Source organism: Capricornis sumatraensis, chromosome 22, assembly GCF_032405125.1.
Source record: "Capricornis sumatraensis isolate serow.1 chromosome 22, serow.2, whole genome shotgun sequence".
Taxonomy (NCBI): Eukaryota; Metazoa; Chordata; class Mammalia; order Artiodactyla; family Bovidae; genus Capricornis; species Capricornis sumatraensis.
In genome coordinates, this window is record NC_091090.1 from 42,798,768 (window position 1) to 42,821,710 (window position 22,943).

General features: G+C 42.0%; 1 protein-coding gene across 2 annotated transcripts; it reads left to right on the forward strand.

Moving 5' to 3' along the window:
* Positions 1 to 22,652, forward strand: TPMT (thiopurine S-methyltransferase). 2 transcript variants are annotated; one of them, XM_068960816.1, is made up of 9 exons: positions 1 to 85; positions 6,215 to 6,398; positions 7,546 to 7,638; positions 10,633 to 10,765; positions 14,140 to 14,192; positions 14,848 to 14,922; positions 19,851 to 19,936; positions 21,519 to 21,563; positions 21,981 to 22,652. In XM_068960816.1, the coding sequence occupies exons 2-9, from the start codon at positions 6,259 to 6,261 to the stop codon at positions 22,091 to 22,093; spliced, it is 738 nt and encodes a 245-aa protein (XP_068816917.1). In that variant the 5' UTR covers positions 1 to 85; positions 6,215 to 6,258; the 3' UTR covers positions 22,094 to 22,652. The 2 variants fall into 2 exon arrangements, with proteins under 2 accessions (XP_068816917.1, XP_068816916.1); XM_068960815.1 differs by having other exon boundaries at positions 8 to 85; positions 6,198 to 6,398.
* Positions 22,653 to 22,943: the final 291 nt, after the last annotated feature.

Consider the following 22,943-nt stretch of genomic DNA (forward strand, 5'->3'; position numbering starts at 1 on the left):
GCTGAGCCGGGGGCGCGGGTCCCCAGCCGGTTCGGCCCCTGGGGCAGCGCCAGAGTCAGCGGCCGGCGGGCGGACAGCGCACGAGGTAGGGGCTGCTGGGCGCGGAGGTGGGTGCGGTGACCAACGGGCACTTTGCGAGTGTGAGTGTGTGATCGGAATCGGGAACGGGGCACTCCACGGTGTGCGCACCGCCTGGCAATCCGCGCCCTGAAATGGACTCAAGGAGCGCAGTGTTCTGAGTCCCTGATTAAAGTGACCTCCAAATCACTGTCGGGCATGGTTGATTTTAAGAAAAGAGAAGTACTTGCCAGAAAAACGAGTGATGCGCTGGGGGCGGGGAAGTGGGAGAAATGGGGTGTTGTAAATATCCTGTCTTGCTCCATGGTAAATGCATAGGTGTATGCATATGTAATAGGAAATCACTGAGCCACACTCTAAAAATTTGTGCCCTTGAGTTTAAAATCTTCAATTTTAAATTTACTTCAGTTTTCTAAATTCTACAATTTACCAAAATTTTTAAAATAAATTTACTGAATTTTACTAATTTTAATTTAGGAAAATTTAACTTCAATTTACTAAATTTTCAGTTTGCTAAAAATTTTTAAATAAATTTAAAGCAGAAACATGGTTTTATCGAAAAGGTGAGGAGGAAACCAGACTTGGGAGAAGACCCAAGGAGATTTGTGCACATCTGCTATTTCTGTGTATGGGTAAGAATGATTATGAAATTAGCCTGTCCTGGTTCTTATAATTTTGCACTTTTATCTTGTTATAGAAGGAAATTTTTTCTTTCTCCAGAAAGGGATGTGGACAAGTTAAGTACATGTTGAGAAGCTATGAGAACAGCTAAGAAATGACTAAATTATATTCATGATACCAAGTCTTTGTGAGAGGGGTATGTGTGTTAAGTTGCTTCAATCGTATCTGACTCTCTGCGACCCCGTGGACTGTAGCTCACCAGGCTCCTCTGTCCATGGGATTCTCCAGGCAGGAATACTGGAGTGGATCACCATTCCCTTCTCCAGGGGATCCTCCTGACCCAGGGATTGAGCCTAGGTCTCTTAGGTCTTCTGCACTGGCAGGCAGGCTCTTTACCACTAGCGCCAGCTGGGAGGAGAGGTGGTTGTTGTTAGTCACTCAGTCGAGTCGGAGCTGAACTATTCCAGGCTGCCCTTGTGCTTAGTTGCTCAGTCATGTCCAACTCCTGCAACCCCACAGACTGGAGCCTGCCAAGCTCCTCTGTCCATGGGATTCTCCAGGCAGGAAGACTCAAGTGGGTGGCCATTTCCTTCTCCGGAGGATCTTCCTGACCCAGGGATCGAACCCTGGTCTCCTGCATTGCAGGCAGATTCAAAGAGAATATTGCTTGTGTCAGTCAGATTCTTTACCGACTGAGCTAGAAGGGCCCAATAGGTTGGCCTTGTTCCATGATAAAATGCTTCCCTTTTAGAGAACTGTTTTAATCAGGCTCAAGTTCAGGTGTCAAAATTTGTGGCTGAAAATGGAAATGGGAAAACTATAACTCGCTTTTCTGTACACAGTATAGTCAGATAACTCCTCTCACCTCTCAGAAGACTCAAGGATCACCTCCTGACATGTCAGGGCCTTTCAAAAAGCCATTTGTTAACAAATGTTTGCTGGAAAGTGATTTGTGTTCTTAATTCCAAGGGAGGTGCCTTCTCCGTTTAATCCTAAGCACACTGAAGCCCAATTTGTCATAAAGGGAACTTTTTCTTGAATAACTTCTTATCCGTGATGTTTGCTGTTCTCACAGATGAATCATTAAATTAACTCCACTAAGATTAGCCTGCTAGTGTAATCCAAACCAAATTAGTTTCACTAATGATTCAAAGGGTACGTTAGAACTATTGTGTTGTATTGTCCTTATGTAACAAATTTCATATTGAAAAGACAGACATTTTCCACATACCTTCAGGTAGATTTGCAGTTATGTTCACATGTCTTTTTTCCTTAGTTCTCTTTGTAAAGGAAAAAAAATAAGGAACAAAGAGTATTGCTCATCATCCAGTTATAGTAAGGGTTAAATTGCAACCCCCTGCAGAGAGTGATATTTATTCGCCAAGTGTTTCAGGACTTCAGGAAGGAAAATAAGAGTGAGGCATTATGTGTTTTGGATCAATGGCCCCTAGATAGCATGCTTCAGGGAGAATTATACAGTGGTCCCAGATTCCTGCAACTTTTTGTACACAGAAATCACTAAAATCATTAACTTGAAGTATCTGTTCTTTGTGATTAGCAGTAATCTTTTACCAAGATGTATGCTAGACTACGGGCCTCCCCAGTAGCTCAGCGGTAAAGAATCTGCCTGCGACGCAGGAGCCACAGGAGACGCAGGTTCAATCTCTGAGTGGGGAAGATCCCTAAAGGAGGGCATGGCAACCCTCTCCAGTATTCTGGAGAATCCCCCTGGATAGAGGAGCCTGGCGGGCTACTGTCCATAGGGTCACAAAGAGTCAGGCACGACTGAAGTGACTTAGCATGCATACGCACGCTAGGCTACATATTTTTCCTAGTTAAAAAAAAAAAAAAATCTTATGTATACAGAACGTACATATTAGGAGCATTTTCCCAGAGCTATGCTCTGAAAGGCTGTGCCCCTGAAAGACTCTCTCCTAGGCTATTGTCCTCAGTGAGGTCCCCAAATAAAATTGAAACTCATAACTCTTAGGTTGTGTGTTTTTCTTTAGATCAACACCTTTGTATGCATTTTCCATTCAAAAAAAAAAAGTTTAAGAAAATTATTTGAAAATGCAGACTTGTGGGATAGAGGTGGGATACTGAATCCATGCATCTGCTTGTATTCCTTCCTGAAACTCCACCAAAACAACAACAGGATTTTTAAAGGCATAAAGGAAGGACAGAAGAGAAGAATTTCTAAATCAAGAAAGCAGATGGACAAGTGGTGAAGGATTTTGCAGACTGAACAAAGCTAAATTCTAAACCAGCAATGGGGAAGCCAATGAGCAATCTTACTTGTAGTGTAGAATTCCCCAGTGCTCCCAAGTTAGCAGCACCAGGTATCTCTGGGAAATGGAAGGGTCTGGTCTAAATTAAGGCAATTGTTTGAAATTCTGATTCCTGAAAAGCTAAGTTCCTGATCCCTTCCCCAACTTCCTGCTCCTCTTGGCATCAGCAGACGTTTGGGGCTTTATTCCCTGGAGAGGGTGCAGTCTTTGGACTGGGAAGATACAGTTCACAGCTGGGGATGGGAGTACCATACTGAAAGTACAGAAATTAACTGAACACAAGCAAATGAATGCTGGCACCTTCTTCCGTTTTTATCCTTTTCTCATGGGCGGAAGAGCCTGGTAGGCTAGAGTCCATGGGGTTGCGAAGAGTCAGACACGACTGAGCGACTTCACTTTCACTTTTCACTTTCATGCATTGGAAAAGGAAATGGCAACCCACTCCAGTGTTCTTGCCTGGAGAATCCCAGGGACGGGGGAGCCTGGTGGGCTGCCGTCTATAGGGTCACACAGAGTCGGACACGACTGAAGCGACTTAGCAGCAGCAGCAGTAGCATGTGAGTATAGAATCATGGTCCCAAGGACTCAAGCTTTCAACAGGAATTAGAAGGTCCATTTATGGAAAGTCTTAAGTCCAAAAAAATAAAGATCATGACATCTAAGTTTCCAAATGATATCTGCTCACATCATTCTACAGTAAAGCGTAGAGTCAGTAAGCTCCATCCACAAACTTAACCTTATAATCAGCTTTTTGGTATTTACTCTTAAATGTGAGTAGGTAATGGGGCTTCCCTGGCTGCTCAGTGGTAAAGAATCCACCTGCCAAGCCAGAGATGCAAGCTCAATCCCTGGGTCAAGAAGATCCCCTGGAGAAGGAAACAGCAACCCACTCCAGTATTCTTGTCTGGAAAATTAAGTGGACAGAGAAGCCTGGCAGGCTGCATACAGTCCATAGGGTCACAAAATCAGACATGACTGAGTGACTAAGCAATTGCTAGGCATTTAAGGGCAATCACTAGTTTGGAAGACAAGACAAAATCAACAGAAAAAGTGACTCAGTAACAAACCATGCAGGTAAATAAAAGAAAATATTATAGCCTTTCTGTACATAAAATAAAAATAAAATGAAAAGAGAGCATCAGAAACAAAAAGGAGCTCTTAAGAAGTAAAGACTTGAAAGCAGGAAAGAAAAACTAAATAGAAAAATAAAAATAAGGTGATCTCTCGAAAAACAGGGCAAATGGTGAAGAGCTGGAAAATAGAAAAAATGTGAGCGATTTACAGTATTGGGTCAGGAGATTCTATTGCTGTTGTTGTTCAGTCTCTCAGTTGTGTCTTACTCTTTTGGGACCTCACGGATTGTAGCCCGCCAGGCTCCTCTGTCCATGGGATTTCCCAGGCAAGAATACTAGAATGTACTGTCATTATTCCCTTCTCCAGGGGATCTTCCCAATCCAGGGATCGAACCTGTGTTTGCTGCACTCTAGGCAGATTCTTTACCTCTTGAGCCATTTGGGAAGTTCTACAACCACATAAAAGGGATCTGAGAAAGAGAAATAGAAAAAAACAGGGGGGGTCAAAATCATCTGAATAATTCAAGACTTCTTCCAGAATTGAAGAATATGAGTTTCCAGATTAAAAGAACTACACCAAACAGATGTAAGTGGACCCAGAGTAAGGCCCAGAATTATGAAATTGCACAAACTAAGGGACAAAGAAAAGCTTTGAGAGAGAGAAAAATATTGGCCACATCGAAAAACCATCAGAATCCGAATGTCTTTGAATTTAAGCATTAACTCTGCAAGCTAGATGATAAGGGAATGATTTCTTCAAAATTGTGAGTGAAAATGTTTTCCACCTGAGAATTCTTATGCAGCAAAACTACACATCAAGGATGGGGAATGCCCAGTTACGTCTGACTCTTGGCAACCCCATGGATTGTAGTCCTCCACGCCCCTCTGTCCATGGGATTTTCTAGGCAAGAATACTGGAGTGGGTTGCCAGTGGGTGGGGAATAGTATGAAGATATTTTATATATGCAAAGTTGCAGAAGAAACCCTTTTCTCCCATACGCCCTTTCTCAGAAAGCTGCTGAAGGTTATACTTTACCAATATAAGGGTGATAACAAAAAAAGGGGGGTAGCCAATTAAGGAAACAGGGGATCTAGCACAAGATAAAAAAGAAAGTTTCAGGATGATGATCGGGAAGGATCCCAGAAGGCCAGCTGTGTACCAGGAGAAGAGAGCATCCACGTATGAAGGCTCTTCTCTAAGATGACGTTGATAGGATATCTGATAACTGCAGAGACTGACAGTGTACTGATAGGAGACTGGGAGAACTTAGTGCTGAATTAGTAATAAATACATAGAAATTTTATAAATGAAAAAGCCAGACAGTTATTAACTATAGATTTAAAAGGTTGTACAGAAAAGGAAAAGTAATCATAGAATTCTACATGGCTTAGCTGAGAATAGTATTTATCTAGTCATTGTAATGTATACTTGAAATATTTAATCACAAATATGCTATGTGTGTATGGATGCAATAGGAAAAATGAGAAGGTGATATGTGTGTGTGTGTGTGTGTTGGCAAGTTGAAAGAGGGCTAAGTGCTGATATTTTCTAGATGCTTCCTAGAAGTGAAAAATTAAGATACAAAATAAGCATGATATTTGAGTCATATTTTGAGATATATGTCAAGATTCAGCTAAAAGAAATAAAGATGGTTGCCTCTCAGAAGTGGGGACCTGCTTTCATAACTCTGTTGAGCTCTGAATTGTGTACAACATAACATTGGTTAAAAACAATAAGTAAACATTAAACGAAGTTTTCAAAATTAAAGAATGAGATGTTAAAGGGACTTCCCTAGTGGCTCAGTGGTAAAGAATCCACTTGCCAATGCAAAAGAATGAGATGTTAGGAAAAGTTCTCAGCTAACAAAAGTTATACTGCCTGTTTATTTTTTTATCCTCTCTCTCTTTTTAAAAAAGTTAAACTCTTTTACTCTAAGATGTAATTCAATTTATTTAAAGATCTTTCCTAATATGGATTATGAGGTATGCCTAAACCATCAGACTCACTGAAAAGTAACTTTCATGTGGCTTTTCCTTGAATATTGAAATATTTTTTTTAAAGCTACACGGCTGAAAATATTAGGGTTTTATTTCATTTATCATAGAATTGAAATGCCCTTAAATGACAGCATTACAGACATTTTTCATTTTTAGGCACTGGGGACATTTGTTTGTGAGCCAGAGCCATCTACAAAACCATGGCTGATACAAGAGCGGTACTTGACAGTGAAGAGTACCCAGACACTGAGGTTCAGAAAGACCGGGTGCTGACTCTGGAAGAATGGCAAGAAAAGTGGGTGAATCACAAAACTGGATTTCATCAAGAACAAGGACATCAGTAAGAAATGTTTATATTAAATGTGGGTCTATAACAGAAATGCCCCATCAGAAACTGACTTTGGAAATAGAAATAATAATATAGGTACACATTACTTGACTGATTTTTAAGATGCACAGGTTTAGTTTTTCACATTTGAGCATCTCTGAAGTCAGAATGTGTCTGTGGCATGTCATGGTTTAATGGCAGTGATATTTCTTCCTGTGGAGTATAAACCATGGTGCGACCTACAGTTGATGGCATCTTCAATTTTTGAAATATGTCTTTCTTTAATCCCCTGTAACGTCTATTCATTGGTCATGTGTGTTTATACATACCCAGATGCTCAAGCTATGTTAATGCTGCTATCTCTTTATACTGAAGAGTAGTGGTGGTATGACTTCGCTTTCCAATAGCATATGTCCAAATGTTAAAGTACTGTCTACATGGTGGAAGAAGAGAAGTTGAGAGAAATTAATGTGAGCTACATGCTGAGCAATGTAATGGTAGTCGAAGTCAGCTTTGAAGCAGCAGCAATAGACGATGGCCCATTGCCAAGTAAAGTGGTCGTGACAGATGTTCCTTCGTCCAGGCAGCCACCCTGACTGCCTAGGGGACACTGTTACTATTATCACGTTTGCACACTGAGTAATAGTTGGGATATCATCCCAGAACCATTGTATGAGTTCTCTCTGTCGTGTAGCTGGCTTTAGAACATGCACACAGGTGGTGGTGGTGGTCGTGGGTGGTCCGACTCTTTTACAACCCCATGGACTATGTAGCCCGTGTAGCCAGGCTCCTCTGTCCATGGGATTCTCCAGGTGAGAATCCTGGAGTAGGCTGCCATTCCTTCTCTATCACATAGGAATACATTTTTAAAACATAGCAACTAATGAAAAATAAAATTTTGTTTTTAATTACTAACCAGGAAAATCCTAGGTTTGGGTCAGGTTAACCCCTCACTAGTTACATGACTGAGCAAGCTGCTTAATCTTCCTGTTTCTTCATATGTAAACTGGCAATTTTAATAACCAAGGTTCTCTACTGAGTAAAAGTTGTTGGGAAATATTATGTGAGATAATTCATGAAAAGTACTTAGCGTTATATGATTGTAGTCCTTTCCTCTGTGCCTTGGGCTAATTAAAACAATTTTTTTTTTTCTTCCCAGGCTATTAAAGAAGTATCTGGATACTTTTCTTAAAGGCGAGAAAGCACTGAGGGTATTTTTTCCCCTTTGTGGAAAAGCAGTTGAAATGAAATGGTATGAGCAGATAAGCATGAACATCCTCTCTTGTCTTGATGATAGATACTATGGGTGAATATTTAACAGGATGTAAGTTTAAAAAGTTCCTTTCTCAGGAAATGTACAGGGATTCTATATTTAGTAGACTATTACTGATGGCTTCATAGAGGTAATATTCTCAAACAGTGAAGACACTGCCGAAACAGAGGGGTCAACTTGTGTTTCTGTATTGAGTTACGAAAAAGAATTAGTTTAGAACCATTGAGATGGGAGAGGGAAAAATGGAACCAGTCTTCCTTCTTAAATCTCCTTCACCTTTGTGCCTGGTTTAGTTTTTGTAGGTGTTTTAGGAATGTGGCTAAGTTAATTTTAGATATTTTAAATAGAGGTGGACAGAAAAATGAATTACTGCTTTTTGGCAAGAATGTGTATAGTCCACAGTTCAACTCAACCCTCCCTTCCCTCAACCAGCACGTAGGAGTTTTTGTTTTCATGAATCATTGCTAATAAAACCAGTGATAAAGAAAGTGTTTCTTGTGAGTAATTCTCTGTGAAAAGAATTCACTTGAATTAACAAGCCACCCTCACTATGGGTCACCCTAAAGTCACAAACCTGACAATTATTTCCTATACAGAATTTGTTGTGATGATTGATGTACAGATGCTATCTTATGTGCCAAGATGTACTATTCATTTATAAGCGTTCATGCTTATAAATAAAATAAAATAAATAAAATACATGAAAGCGATTAGTAAGTGAAAAATACAGTAACTTAAAAATGCTCTGTTCCCTATGTAAACATAGGTGGCCAAACCACAGAATCTGTATGCATTGGGAGTGGATTTCTGAGTGGGGACGGTGACATTTTTGCAGGCTGCCACCGCTCCCGCAACTTGTAGCTGAGAGCTTTTGCGAGTGGCTGCTGTGGCTTAAAGAGTCTGCTGCTGCTGCTGCTGCTGCTAAGTCGCTTCAGTTGTATCCAACTCTGCGCGACCCCAGAGACGGCAGCCCACCAGGCTCCCCCATCCCTGGGATTGATTCTCCAGCCAAGAACACTGGAGTGGGTTGCCATTTCCTTCTCCAATGCATGAAAGTGAAAAGTGAAAGTGAAGTCGCTCAGTCGTGTCCGACTCTTAGCAACCCCATGGACCGCAGCCTACCAGGCTCCTCCATCTAGGTGGCCACAAAATTGAGAACATTACATCCTAACTGACTGACTGAATCAGACAAGAGAATTACTTTGGAAACTACCTGCAAGAAAAACATTAACTCTATGAACAGATCATCTTATTGTCATAAGTGTTAACAACCTAGTTCTAGCAGAAGCTTTGAGGCAAAATTAGAAAACAGTATAAGGAAACAGCCGATTAAATGTGATTGCTGAAGATTCCTTTAGACTTCGGGGTCTAAAGTCATTTGTAATAAGAATTCCAGAACTAAGCTACTGTAACTGTATGGGCTTTCTAGGTGGGTCAGTGGTAAAGAATCTGCCTGCCAATGCAGGAGACATAAAAGAGGAGGGTTCGATCCCTGGATGGGGAAGAAACCCTGGAGTAAGAAATGGCAACCCGCTCCAGGTTACCTAGAATGTTCCATGGACAGAGGAGCCTGGCGGGCTACAGTCCATGGGGCTGCAGAGAGTTGAACATGACTATTGTATAAAAGTTGTTATGTTAGAGGATTTTTCACTTATGTAATAAATTTGTGTATTAAAGATCTGTGCAGGTATCCAGTGTGAATAGATAAACTATTAGCTGAAACTCGAAAACATTAACATAAAGTGTTTAGGACATTTTCTTAGTTTTGGGGTTTTCTTAGGGCAGTGCATTACAGTATAATCCAGTCTGCGTGAATCTACCGTAGGCTATGCTTCATTTTTCCACATGTAAAAATTTGTACTTTTTGACTTCCTTCACCCATTTCACCCGTCACTCACCCCCAGCCTCTGGCAACTACCAGTCTGGCCTCTGTACCTATAAGCTTGTTTTTGTTAGATTCCACATGTAAGCGAGATTATATGCTATTCTTCACTGATTCATTTCACTTAGCATAATACCCTCAGAGCCCATCCATGTTGTCATAAATGTCAAGAGTTCAATTATTTATGACTGAATAACATTTCATTGGGACAGTAAAGTTTTTTTAATGTGTACCCCAACTCCCATCCCCATAAACTTCATGATTTTATTGCAGGATTTTGCATGGTGCAGTGGTTTTTAAGAAGGCATGTATTGCATTATAGCATAAATGAGTTATGTGTTTATTTAATGTGGCATAAAAATCAATATTGTACCTGGGTATTTGTGCCACTAGTGTTGTTTTCTCTGAAGTCTAAGATCCCAAGACTGAATTCTGTAACCATAAAGCTAATCAGGAAAATACTAGCTATTTGCATATGGTAATGAAACAAATTTCTGGACAGAGTTTAGTGTAAATAAGTGGAAATTTTAACATTGTTACAGAAATGGATGTACTCCAGTACTATATCTATCAGCCCCATGTGGCTATTTAAACTAAATCACACAAGCCACGTCTCAAGGGCCCTCAGCTATGTGGTTAGTGGCTGCTGGATTGAACAACACAAGTAGAGATTCTCCTCTCATCACTGAAAGTTTTAATGGACAGAGCTGATTTCGAGAAATTGAAAAGCATATCAAATTCATAGGATGCTGTTAAATCAAAAACTCTTCCAATCCAGTCCATTTGTAGTAAATCAACATTTTAAGGTATAGTTTTCCAAGCTTTTAACATTTCCCCAAGGTCCTATAAACCCTTTTCTCAGAACTCCACATAGCATAGGATTTGAGAATATATAAATTGTGTTACATAGAATATACAGAGAATATAAAAATCTGCTTGCTATGGATCTACTCGTTCTGTGAAACCCTGTGAGTCTGAATTCATACAGATCTCTTAAAATTAAGGAAAACATATGCTCATTGGTGTATACCCTTATATTTAGTACTGTACTCGAAAGAAAACTTTAAGTGTAATTATATGATTTTATGCAGGTTTGCAGACCGAGGACACAGTGTAGTAGGCGTGGAAATCAGCGAACTTGGGATACGGGAATTTTTTATGGAGCAGAATCTTTCTTACTCAGAAGAACCAATTATGGAAATTCCTGGAGCCAAAATATTCAAGGTGTGTTTTGGTTTTGGCAAATATTATTTCTATACCCCCTCAAAAAGGTTTTTCTCAGCATGAGTAAGTGAAGGCACTATACACATCAGATGACCCCTCTTAATCTTCAGATTTACCAGGACTTTGTATAGCATAAGGAACATAAGAAGATAGACCATAGCTAGATGTGAACAAAGAGACATGAAAAGCCAAGATCAAAGCTTATTTGTCATATTTTTGGTTTGGGTTTGTTGGCTTTTTAATTTATCAACAAATGTTTCTGAGAATCTGTCAAGTGCCACACCCTGCGTAAGACACCGAAGAGATGAAAACACGGTCCCTGCTCTAAAGAATCGCTTAGCTTAGGAGAAAAGAGAAGCATAGGAGATTGGCATACAGGGAGCTCAGTGAAACAACTTGGGGTATTAAGCAAACCGAGAGGGAAGTTTCCTAATCCAGCCTAAGGGGAGCTTCCTGAAGTGTGATGACAGTTAGGACTGGGACAGGCAGGGTGTCAGGTCAGCCAGCTCAGATGCCCTGTGAAGCTGGTACCTCATTCTGCACCACAGGGTTTTAAGTAGGAACGTGACAGCCAGGTTTTCTTTTGCAACCAGCTACAGTGGCTCAGATGGTAAAGCATCTACCTGCAATGTGGGAGACCCAGGTTCAATCCCTGGGTGGGGAAGATCCCCTGGAGAAGGAAATGGCAACCCACTCTAGTACCCTTGCCAGGAAAATCCAATGGACAGAGGAGCCTGATAGGATGCAGTTTCTGGGGTCGCAAAGAGTCGGACTTGACTGAGCAACTTCACTTTCACTTTCACCCTTGTAGCCTCAAGGGAAGTGAGTTTGAAGGGCGGTAGCCCCCTGGCAGAGAGACCAAATAGGAGGTTGTGAGCAGTGGTCCAGGAAAAAACTTGAAGGGCTGCACTAGAAGAGCGATGGGGTGCTTAGAGGAACAGATGGCTTAAAGCTATGTTTAGGGTGTCACACTGGGAAGGCTTTGGTGATTAACTGAATGGGAATCCAGAGAGTGAAGAGGTTACATTTCCAGCTCAGATGACTGGTTGGATGGCAGAGAATAAAGGAGAAACAAGTTGAACAGCAGAGAAAATGAGCGTTGTTCTGGAGATGATTAGTTGAAACGATGTGTGGTATGATAAGGAGGTACTGGCAACTGTCTCCAAAGCGTGGGGGAGCGTCTGGGCTGGAAATGATAGATTTGAGAGTTGTCTTCTGCCTGTGACCAGAATGATCCAGTGAAACTGCTGCACTAGCTTGGAATAATAATGTGGAAATAAACAGAATCTACCCGAATGAGAACAAGTAGAGACTGTTTGTTCAGAGGGAGTCAGCCAATTGGATTTGGCAGAGGCTCAAAGCCTAGCAGTGGGGTGGGAAAGCTTCCTGGTGAAAGATGTGAAGGCTTCAGGTGCGATCCGCTAACTTGGAGCAGCACCCTGGTGACTGCTTTGGGAAGCGTGTTTGAGTTGGAAGAGAGGGGGAGGAAGGGTGGTGTTATAAATCAGGGAGGATGGTGGTCAATTGACCACCGTCCTGTAGGGTTGTGGTTTGACTTCCCAGGCTGCTTGCTGCAGAGGCCATGGGTCCGAGTTCTCTTATCAGACATGAGTTGTTGGTACGTGCAGTCTGGCCACTGTGTGTTTGTACATTCAGTCTCTCGCAAAGTACTCGCTTCTAAAGATTGAAATTAATCCCTCAGGTCAGTAGGAAGCTTGAGAGTACTTTATTTTACAGCTTCCTCCCAGGTCATTCTTAGATCATCTAAGAATCCCAGTTGCCTCGGTCCAGAGAAGCTAGTCCTCCTGGGGGCCATGGTTCTCAGCCCCAGTTGCTGCTGCTGCTGCTGTCACTTCAGTTGTGGCTGACTCTGTGTGACCCCATAGACGGCAGCCCATCAGGCTCCCCCGTCCCTGGGATTCTCCAGGCAAGAATAATGGTGTGTGTTGCCATTTTCTTCTCCAATGCATGGAAGTGAAAAGTGAAAGTGAAGTTGCTCAGTCACGTCTGACTCTTAGCGACCCCATGGACTGCAGCCCACCAGGCTCCTCCGTCCATGGGATTTTCCAGGCAAGAATACTGGAGTGGGGCGCCACTGCCCTCTCCGTCTCAGCCCCAGTGGCACCTTTCAGATTGTCTGTGGATCTTTTAAGATTCCCAGTGCTCAGGCTAATTAAGTCATAACCTCTAGAGGTGGGGCCTGGCACCAGGTCTGTGTAAACCTCCCCAGTGAGTCCCATCTGCAGCCCGAGTTGACATTCATGGGCTATTCTCCTGACCTCTAGACCCCTCCTCCTTGTGTTTCCAGACAGGTCTGCAAAGACCTGCGCTTCTCTCATCGTAGCCTCTGTTGGCGCCTCATTTCAGAATAAAATCCAGTATTTTCAGGTCCTTCAGTACCTCTCCTACCCTGCCCCTCCCCTAACCCCAGGCTCCTCACCGCCCACCACCGTGACGTCAGCAGATGCATCTAGCCGGTTTGTCCGCGGCCACCTTTTGTTCCTCCTTTCCCCGAGCGAGGGCAGTGAAGTGAGGCCCCGCTCTGTCTGCTCTGTTCCCACAGTTCTGGGCACACAACCAGAAGAGCACAGCCCATCGTCTACCGTGGTGGCTCTCTGTTCCCACGCCTCGCTGCCCCACCAGGCTGTCCTCACCGGGGTCAAGGCCTGTCTCAGATTTACTGCAGTCTCTAGAACCCAGGCTAATCCTGTCCGCTAGACGCTTGGGAAATAAATGCTCGTCGGCCAGTGAAAGAAAGAGAGAAACTGGGGAGTCAACAGAACTGCACTTTTAAAATGTCTGCCTGGTAACTGAGCAATCTGTGTGCTCATCTTTAGGGAGTTAAAATGTCAAGACTCTGCTGAAGGAAACCTTGCTAAAATTTAACAAGTTCCAGAGTAAGTAAGTGCTAACTGATCTTCAGGGTTAACCAATATCTGATTTTCCTTTTTTTTTTTTTTTGAGTTGATCCCAAAGAATCCCATACTGGTTTTTAATTTTTCTAAGTGCCATTATTTTCAGTTAAAAAATATTTGCGAAAGTTGCAAGGTGCAGGAAGTGAGAGGGGAAAAAATCGAGAGGAACTCACCGAAATGATTGAAAATCACTGTTCAGATGGTGGCAGGCAGGTTTTTTTTCTTTATTATGTAAATTCTTTATAATGTGGTCCATATTTATTTTACAACTTAAAAAATAAACATTTAACAAATGATGTGTAAAGATGATTTGCCATGAAATTATGTCCTTTATGTTTAATTACATATTCTTTCTCTACTACCTATGCTTTGTTTTGTCCCCTTTTTCTTTTTTTTTCTCTGACCATTCAGGTACCTCCTAATAAAATGGATTTTTTATGTTTTACTTTTTCATTGCAGAGTTCTTCAGGGAACATTTCATTGTATTGCTGCAACCTTTTTGATCTTCCCAGGTAGGACTGATGTCTTCCTCTCCACTTTTAAAAATCTGAGTGTTTGCTAGACAGTGATGAGGTAGGTTAAGAATCTTTTTATCACTTCCATCCAATTTGCAGTAGCATCCATGAAGCATTCATTTGAGTCTGTTCTGCAGCTGTTTTTACTAGAGCCTACATGTCTGCACACGTGATATCTTTGTCCTTGGGTAACTTCTAAGCTCTGGAAAAATTATTTTGATCCTAGGAAGGTAGGGAAAAGGAGGGGGAAGAAAATGTCTTCCACTTCACACCTGTGTCTGTAACGGAAATGCATTTCAGTCTCAGATGGACAGAGGGGAGATCTCTTCTGAGAGTTCCTGATACCTATTCCAGAGGCTGAGAGCAGAGTTGTTGCAAACTGTCCCTTGTGCTTCCTTTGTGCTCCCAAGTCCAAGCTGCTGCCACCAGTGCCTAGAATTAGGCGGAAATGGACAGCTGCACACACACATACACACACACACACACGTGTACACACGTGTCAACACATCCCTAGAGATTCTGAGGGAAAGCATCTGTGAGATCCCAGTTCCTTAACTGCTGGTGAGGTTCCAGCACATACCGTGGGGAACCCTGTCTTGTTAAAGATTCGTTTTTCCTTACAGAATTTTTTTTTTCTTTTTCTTTCTGGTAGAGCAAATATTGGCAAATTTGACCGGATTTGGGATAGAGGAGCCTTAGTCGCTGTTAATCCAAGTGATCGCAAACGGTTAGTGATTTGGTTTCTTTAATTATGTTATTTCCCCCTCTCCCCTTTTTAGCCTTAATTCAGTATCTCATACTTTTTCTGGTTTCTAGAAGATTCCTAGACTTTTACTAGTTTGGAATAGCTTGTTGTATTTGGAATTAGAAGACCTGTATCTAACAGTATCTTGGTCTAAAAAGTATAGGATTTGGCCACGGGGGCACAGGTGCAAGACTTGTGGCCCTGTCACTTCTAAGCGGTGTTACTCTAGTCAGAACAGTCAGTTCCTCTAAGCCTCAGTTTACTCCTCTGTAAACCTGTAATATTTCTACTCATACCACCCTCCTCACTTCCACTGACCCTGCCAGCTAATAATATTTGTTGGCTTGTTGCCATGTGCCAGACTTTGTTGAAATTCTTTATGTCTATCAACAAGTTCATCCACAAAGTAGCCCTGTGAGGTATTAGGCCATCATTATTCCCATTTTACGGATGAGGAAAGTAAGGTCAGAGAGGTTAAAAGTTATATGTCCACAGGGTAGCAAGCAAGTGCATCATGACAGAATTGAGATTCAGGAACTTCCCCTCTGGTCCAGGGATTAAGATTCCACACTTCCACTGCAGGAGATCTGTGGTATAGGAACTAAGATCCCACATGCTTCACAGTGCAGCCAGAAGATAAAATAAAATAAATGAAAATAGTTCAAGCCACACCCATGCCTCAGCCCCCTCATATGGTTGTTGTGGGAATGGAAAGAAATGACACGTGCAGAAAGTGCTGTGTCGACCCTAAATGACAGTTTAAATATTAGCCGTTACTGCATTAGGGCTTTTGATCTGGATATTTTGAGTGGCCTTTCATCTGTACCTGGTCTTATTAGAAAATTAAACTATGAGAAGCCGTACTGAGTGAAATGTGATCTTTCCTGTGTGCTTTCCAACCCAGATGTCATTCACAGACTCATGTGGGTGTAGCACATAAATATTGAATTATTTAGTTTTATGGAGGCAGACTCATAGCACGTGGCTAAAAGGGTTGGGACTACACATCAGTGAAATGAAATCTCAGATTTTAAACGTGAATTGTTTGACAAATTAGGCTTGTTGCCACACCTCATCTTCTTTTAATTAGACCATGCCACATCCTCTTAATATGTCTTTTTCCCTTTTCTTTCTGACACTGCGCCTCTCTTCTTCCTTCTCTGGGACCCTTCCCTACCTCACATGCTTGAAAGTCATTGTTCCCTGAAGGACCGTCCTTAGTGGGACTGTTCCTTCCTCTCCCCTGTACGCCCTCCTTCAACGATTGCTTCAGCTCTCCTGTTACTGGAAACTTTCATTCCAGTGTCAACAAATACACGTTAAGTTCCTACTGTGTCTAAAAACACACGGTGTTGGGGAAATAACTGAACAAGCGCACGTTGGTATTGGCCCTCGTCGTTTCTGTATTTCTAGTTCTGTTCTTTTCTGAAAGCTGCTGTAGAAAAAACCCGAACAAACTTTTTGGCCAACCCCAAATAGATATAAAATGTTAACGCACAGTAAGTGAAAGTGAAGTCACTCAGTCGTGTCTCTTTGTGACCCCATGGACTATAGCCTACCAGTCTCCTTCATCCATGGGATTCTCCAGGCTTCAAGAATACTGGAGTGGATGGCCATTTCCTTCTCCTAACTCATAGTAAAAGCTTAATAAATATGTGTTGAGTCAATAATTGAGAACAAATTAGACTCAAAGCCAGGGAAATGCAGTTTCCCAGCAGCCACTATTGCCTCCTCCGTCCTAGAAATGAAGGCCTTCCAAGTGGCCCCTGAACCGTTTAACTCATGGTAAGAAAGAGTCGTGAGGCTCCTCTGGAGCTCTTAGAGAATCTAGTTCCAGTTTGGCTGTGGACTCTATTTCTGGTGCCCTTCTTCTCTTTTCTCCCCTTTCAGCCATCTCTGTGTGTGTGAGAGTGTCTGTGGTCACAGCCCCAAGAACTCCAGAGAACACTGGCCTTTGTTTCCGGAAAAACTGTTTATTTTGAGCCATTGGACAGATCCACGACTTTATCTTACATTTAAGATACTTAGTGCTTTATCCCAGTCCTGCCCTCAGTACTGGGTGTCTTCCTGCTGAGATTACATGTGGGTGAGAACTGCTGTGTTTTCTGCTGTGACTCTTAGGCCTTTTGTCTGACATCAATCATATCTCTCATTTTTCTGAATTTTTGGAAACGAGTTGAGAAAGTCTGCATTCCAAGAAGAAGGATGCTGGTGGGCCCCAGGACACCCTGCCGAACCCGTCTGACTCATCACTTAATGGGGACAGCGAGTTCTTTCTTCTTAAAAATGATAATCGGAAAGTTAAGACAAGACGGTTTCTGCTCAGAAGTTTGCTTAGGGCTGGTTCTTTCACACGCGAGGAAGAGCGACCAGCTCAAACCAGCTCGAGGTTTAGGGGAGTTTATGTCGTGGACGCCGAAGGAAGAAGTCACTGACTTCTTAATACATACTGTGTTTATACAGGTGCTTACAAGTACATACCAGTGCCTTTCTATGCACTTTCTATGTGTGAGCTCACTGAATCCTCACAACCGCCTGTGCATTTACTGCTAGTCTTATCCCCATTTAACAGATGGGGAAACTTGAGGCACAAAGGGGCAAAGACCGTCAAGCTTACACAGCCAGTAGGTGGAGAGGTTGGACTTTGAGCCTGGGGACCTGGTGGAGCCTGACCTCCTAATCCTCACCCTGGACAGCCTCCCTGATTTCTCCCAGGGCTCTGGACAGGGCCGGCATCACAGCTGGACCCGGTGGAAACCCGTATGCCAAGTGCCAAAGCACCTTACCCAGAGCTGTGCAGCCTGTTGGCCTCTGTCTGTCTCTCTCACGGCCACTCACCTCCTTGTGTGCATGTCCTCTGTCCTCCTGCCTCAGCACTCGGCTTTCTCCACTGACACACTCCTGTTCACATGTATCTGACTCACAGCCCTTAGCCTTCTCAGCTCCAGCCACCCCCCGGCACAGCAACTTCAGTGTTTAGTTCAAAGACCACAGCAAACTACCAACTCTTCTTTTTTTTTTTCTTTTAAACTTTTTATTTTATTTTAGGGGCTTCCCTGGTGACTCAGTGGTAAAGAATCCACCTTTCGATGCAGGAGACACGGGTTGAGTCCCTGGGTCAGGAAGATCCCCTGGAAAAGGGAATGGCCAACCCACTCCAGTATTCTTGCCTGGAGAATTCCATGGACAGAGGAGCCTGGTGGGCTACAGTCCATGGTGTCGCAAAGAGTCAGACACAACTTATCCACTAATAACAGCAAACAATATTTTATATTGGAGTATAGCCCATTAACAATGTTACGATATTTTCAGGTGGATAGCAGAGGGACTCAGCCATATATATACATGTATCCATTCTTCCCCAAACTCCCCTCCCGTCCAGGCTGCCACATAACATTGAGCAGAGTTCCCTGTGCTATACAGTAGGACCTTGTTGGCTATCCATTTTAAATACAGCATTGTGTCCATGTCCATCCCAAACTCCCTAACTATCCCTTCCTCCATCCTCCCCCTCTGCCCCTGGTAACGGTAAATTTATTCTCTTAAGACTGCGACTCTGTTTCTGTTTTGTAAATAAATTCATTTGTATCGTTTCTTTTTAGATTCTGTAAATAAGGGATGTCATAGGGTATTTATCCTTCTCTGTCTGACTTACTTCACTCAGTATGACAATCTATAGGTCCATCTATGAGCAACTTCCCTTTGGATCTAACTCAGTTTCCCAGTGGAGTCATCTGATTGGTCAAATTCATCATTCTGCCTCCTGGTTGGTCTGCTGATGGGCCCTGTTAGCATCTGGTCCCCACTCCGAACCCATCAGACACGGCTGGGAAGTGGTATTGCCTGCCGCCCAGGACACCTGCTCCAAAGGACAGTTGCAGTAGCACTTAGGGGTCATGCCATACTTGCAGAACTTTAATGTTCTTGAATTTTGACCTGTTTATCAGTCTTGCATGCGGGCGTGCTAAGTCACTTCAGTTGCATCTGACTCTTTGTGACCCTATGGACTGTAGCCCACTGAGCTCCTCTGTCCATGGCATTGTCCAGGCAAGAAGACTGGAGTGAGTTGCCACGCCCTCCTCCAGAGGATCTTCCTGGCCCAGGGATCGAACCTGCATCTCTTATGTCTCCTGCACTTGGGAGATGGCTTCTTTACCAATAGCGCCACCTGGGAAGCCCATTTATGAGACCTCTCCAGCTAAAAAGAGGAAAGGGGTGGTTTTGTGCCTCTTATCTGAGCCCCTGGCGACCACCCCGTCACCCAGAATATTTGTTAGACTGCAGCATCCCCGGCCGCACAGCAAACCTACTGACTCAGTCTTGGGATGACTGATGCCCAGGCATCTTTTCTTCCCATAGATGCCCAGGTCATCTCGATACGAGCCTGGTCTGGGAACCACTGCCCCAGAACTGACAGTGCTTCGGGAAATACATGTTCAAAGCTGACCAGCCTCCGGGGTCCAAGTCATTCTGGAAGGAGCCTCTCCTCCACTTTATTTGACGTCTTCTGGTCTGAGGGGCTCCTTCCTGAACCTGGCTTCCTTTTTTTTTTTTTTTTTTTTTTTTTTACGGTCTATTCCCCAAGGCATTTGGATCTTAGTTCCCCTATCAGGGATTGATCCCACGACCCCTGCTTTAGAAGTGCAGAGTTTTAACCACTTGACCTCCAGGGAAGTCCCAAGAGCTCTTTTTGATTCCCATCTTCTCTATCTCCCAGCTTAGGTGGGTAACATTATTTGCTGAGCCCATTTCTGGCTGTTTAGAATAAGACTTGACTTCATGTGATTTTTCGGAGAATTAAACTCAGTAACAGATGAAAGGAAAGCTGGGCTTCCCTCCCTGCGTCTGGTCTTCCACAGGCCTTGACTTTGTAAAGAAATGTAAGGCGTGCCTTTTTGTATTCTTTTCAGCTACTCGGATGTAATGTTGTCCCTGACGAGACCTGGGTTTCAGTACCTCTTGTCCGTTCTTTCTTACGATCCAACTAAACATGCAGGTAAAGTTTCCTTTTTGTTCTTTTTCCAGTTGCCTTGTTTCCCGATTTCTATGACGGGGATAGCATTATTTTCTCCTACTTTATCTCATGGGAGGCATCTTGCTTATATACATGAAGTCTGTGTCAGCCATGATGGGGGGGTGGGATGCGTTGGGCTGATGCCAACAAATACAAATACGTCTTCATAGGAAATAGGGTGAGAAGTGCACGTGGGAAGGTAGGAGGTGGGCAGGAAAATCTCTGAACTATTCCTGCTTTTTAATTGCTGGAATTTTATAATTTATTGCATGTTAAAAATGTTCTCGTTCGGTCACTAAGTTGTGTTCGACTCTCTGTGACCCCATGGACTGTAGCACGTGTTAAAAATAGCTATATATTTTTTGAATGTGTAAAAGGGATGTTTTCTTCTGGATTCATTTAAATGTGTTTGAACATTAACACTTGACCTTTTAAGTCATGGCTTTTCAGGAAGAAGTGAAAACCAAGTGCATATACTTTGAATTTGTAAACATTCCCATTTTGATTTTTAATGGAGCTTTTTAAAAAGTGCCTTGTTTTATACATATTAATGTTAGTTTGTTTTTTTTTTTCTGTTTGAAGAAGTCAGATCTTGAAAACTCATTAAAAGATGAGACCTACTGGCTATAATTAAGTCTGATAACAGTCAGATGGAAATAAAAACTAAGGGAGACAGATGTCAGCCCTGCAAATGTGATTTGGCAACTTACTGACCAGAGAGATGTTAATACATCTTTCGTTTGTGTGTCGTGTGTGTGCTCAGTTGTGTCTGCTCTTCGCGACCCCATGGACTATATAGCCCACCTGGTTCCTCTGTCCATGGGATCTACCAGGCAAGAATACTGGAGCAGTTTTCTGTTTCCTCCTCCAGCGGATCTTCCTGACCCAGGGATGGAACCTGTGTCTTTTATGTCTCCTGCACTGGCAGGCAGGTTCTTTACCACTCTGCCACCAGAATGTTATTGACTGAGCCATTTCAAAATTCACGTACATAACAAATCGCCAGCCACAGGTGTTAGTTTCAGCAAAAATCCCCCAGTCAATAATGTGTTAAATTCCCTTCCTGAGCAGTAGGCCTAAGGAAGGGCCTGTGGGAAGAAGACAGAGCAAGCTTTGTCTGGGGTGGAGGCTCAGAATACCTTCTAGAATGGGGAAGAAGCTGTTTCCTTTAAAGTGCCCGCAGCAAAATGGGCAGAATGTGTAGAATGAGGGACTGTGCATGGTCGAAAATCTATACTCTGGAAGCAGCAAGTCCCAGGGGAATTTGTTCATGAACTCCACTCTCACATCCCTTTTCCCAAGTCCCATGGCTGACTCAGCGTCTCAGAGAAGCTGGAGGTGCGCGTCTGCCGTTACCAGTGGTTAGCTGGTCTTTAGTACAAGATGTGCAAAATAAGAAGCAGAAAACGTGTCCCATCCTCACCTGTTTGGATAACCGAGTTGTATGTGGAATGAATATCCCTAGGTCATTGGGAATAAGCTGAGGAGTGGGCCCTGAAGGTTTGTTTCTCTTTAGAATTAGATCTGTAGAGCTTACTCTTCACCATGCTTCTCTTTTACTTAGGTCCACCGTTTTACGTTACAGATGGGGAGGTTAAAGAATTGTTTGGTAAGTTACAGATATGTGCTATAACTTTTTAAGTAAAGTCAACTGTTTTGAGCTGTTAGCAAACTATTAATATCTAAAGTACTTTAAAGTCCAAAGCCATTTTATTGGAGACTATTTTAATCCCCCCAAAAGGGACCCATCTCTGTAATATGCCTTTTTAGCTAAATGGTACGTTTATGTTAAAGACATCTCAATTCTTCTAGAGAGATTGTATATTTATTTTAACTCTTAGGAGTTAAAAAAATTATAATCACCTTCAGAGTTAAGAAAATGTACTCTTAGTATTTCCCCATTTTCATTAAAAAGAAAGGAAAAAATCTTCAGTACACACAGTTTTTAAAAATCACTTGATATGTTTTTGAAGAATTGATTGTATTCGTCATAAAATTTTAACTTGCCACTTTCTTTTTGTTTCAGGTTCAGTATGCAATATTCAATGTCTAGAGAAGGCTGATGTTTTTGAAGAACGACATAAAAGTTGGGGAATCGACCAGATTATTGAAAGGTTATATCTATTTACAGAAAAGTAAATGAGACCTAAATAGAAACAAATAATATCAAAATGTTTTTGAACAACTGAAAATTGTGCTAAGGCTTGAAAATGGGTGACTTTTGGGGAAAAAAAATTGTTCGCAAATCATATCACAGATCTTTGCTAAAAAATGCTTATGACTTTTTAGAAAAAGCACATATTTTGGAAAGGAGCGTATGACTGGGAATAAAAGATTATACTTGTATGTCTTACAGATTGTAAGAATTTTTTACAATCAGCATGTATTACTTATATAATTAAAAAAGAAAAAAGAAATGCAATGTATGTAACAAATATAATAGAAAAAATGGTATCTTTTTGAAGTTTAGAAGCATTGAAGAGATGTAACTTTTAATAGGGTTCAAGGTAAAAGCTAACCATCTAAGACATTATAATAAAACATTAATTTTTACTGTAAACCATCAAATTGTACTAAATCCTAGCATTCCTTTTCACATTTTTTTCTTATATAATTTTATATGTGACAGAATGAGGAAAAAAAATTTTTAACTAATGAAATTGACCACTCTATATGGAACAAAATATTTTTTTCCCAAACTGTAAAAATAAATTATTTTTAGAAGTTTTTTTCCTGTGTTGGGCAGGTTTCTCTTAATTTCTTCTTGTTTAAATGATGATGTCTTCAGAAGTGAAGGTGTACTTAGGGCTGGGTTCATGTCTGTTCATTATGAAATTTTAGATTCAAAACTTTTCATTTTTCACTAACAGTCACATTTTGTTAAATCAGACATTCCCCTCTTACTGCACCACCTAATACCTAAACGATTTAGCTTGTTTAGCTCATTTTAGTAGGCTGGGGTGCATTATTAAAATTATTTACTGGTGTG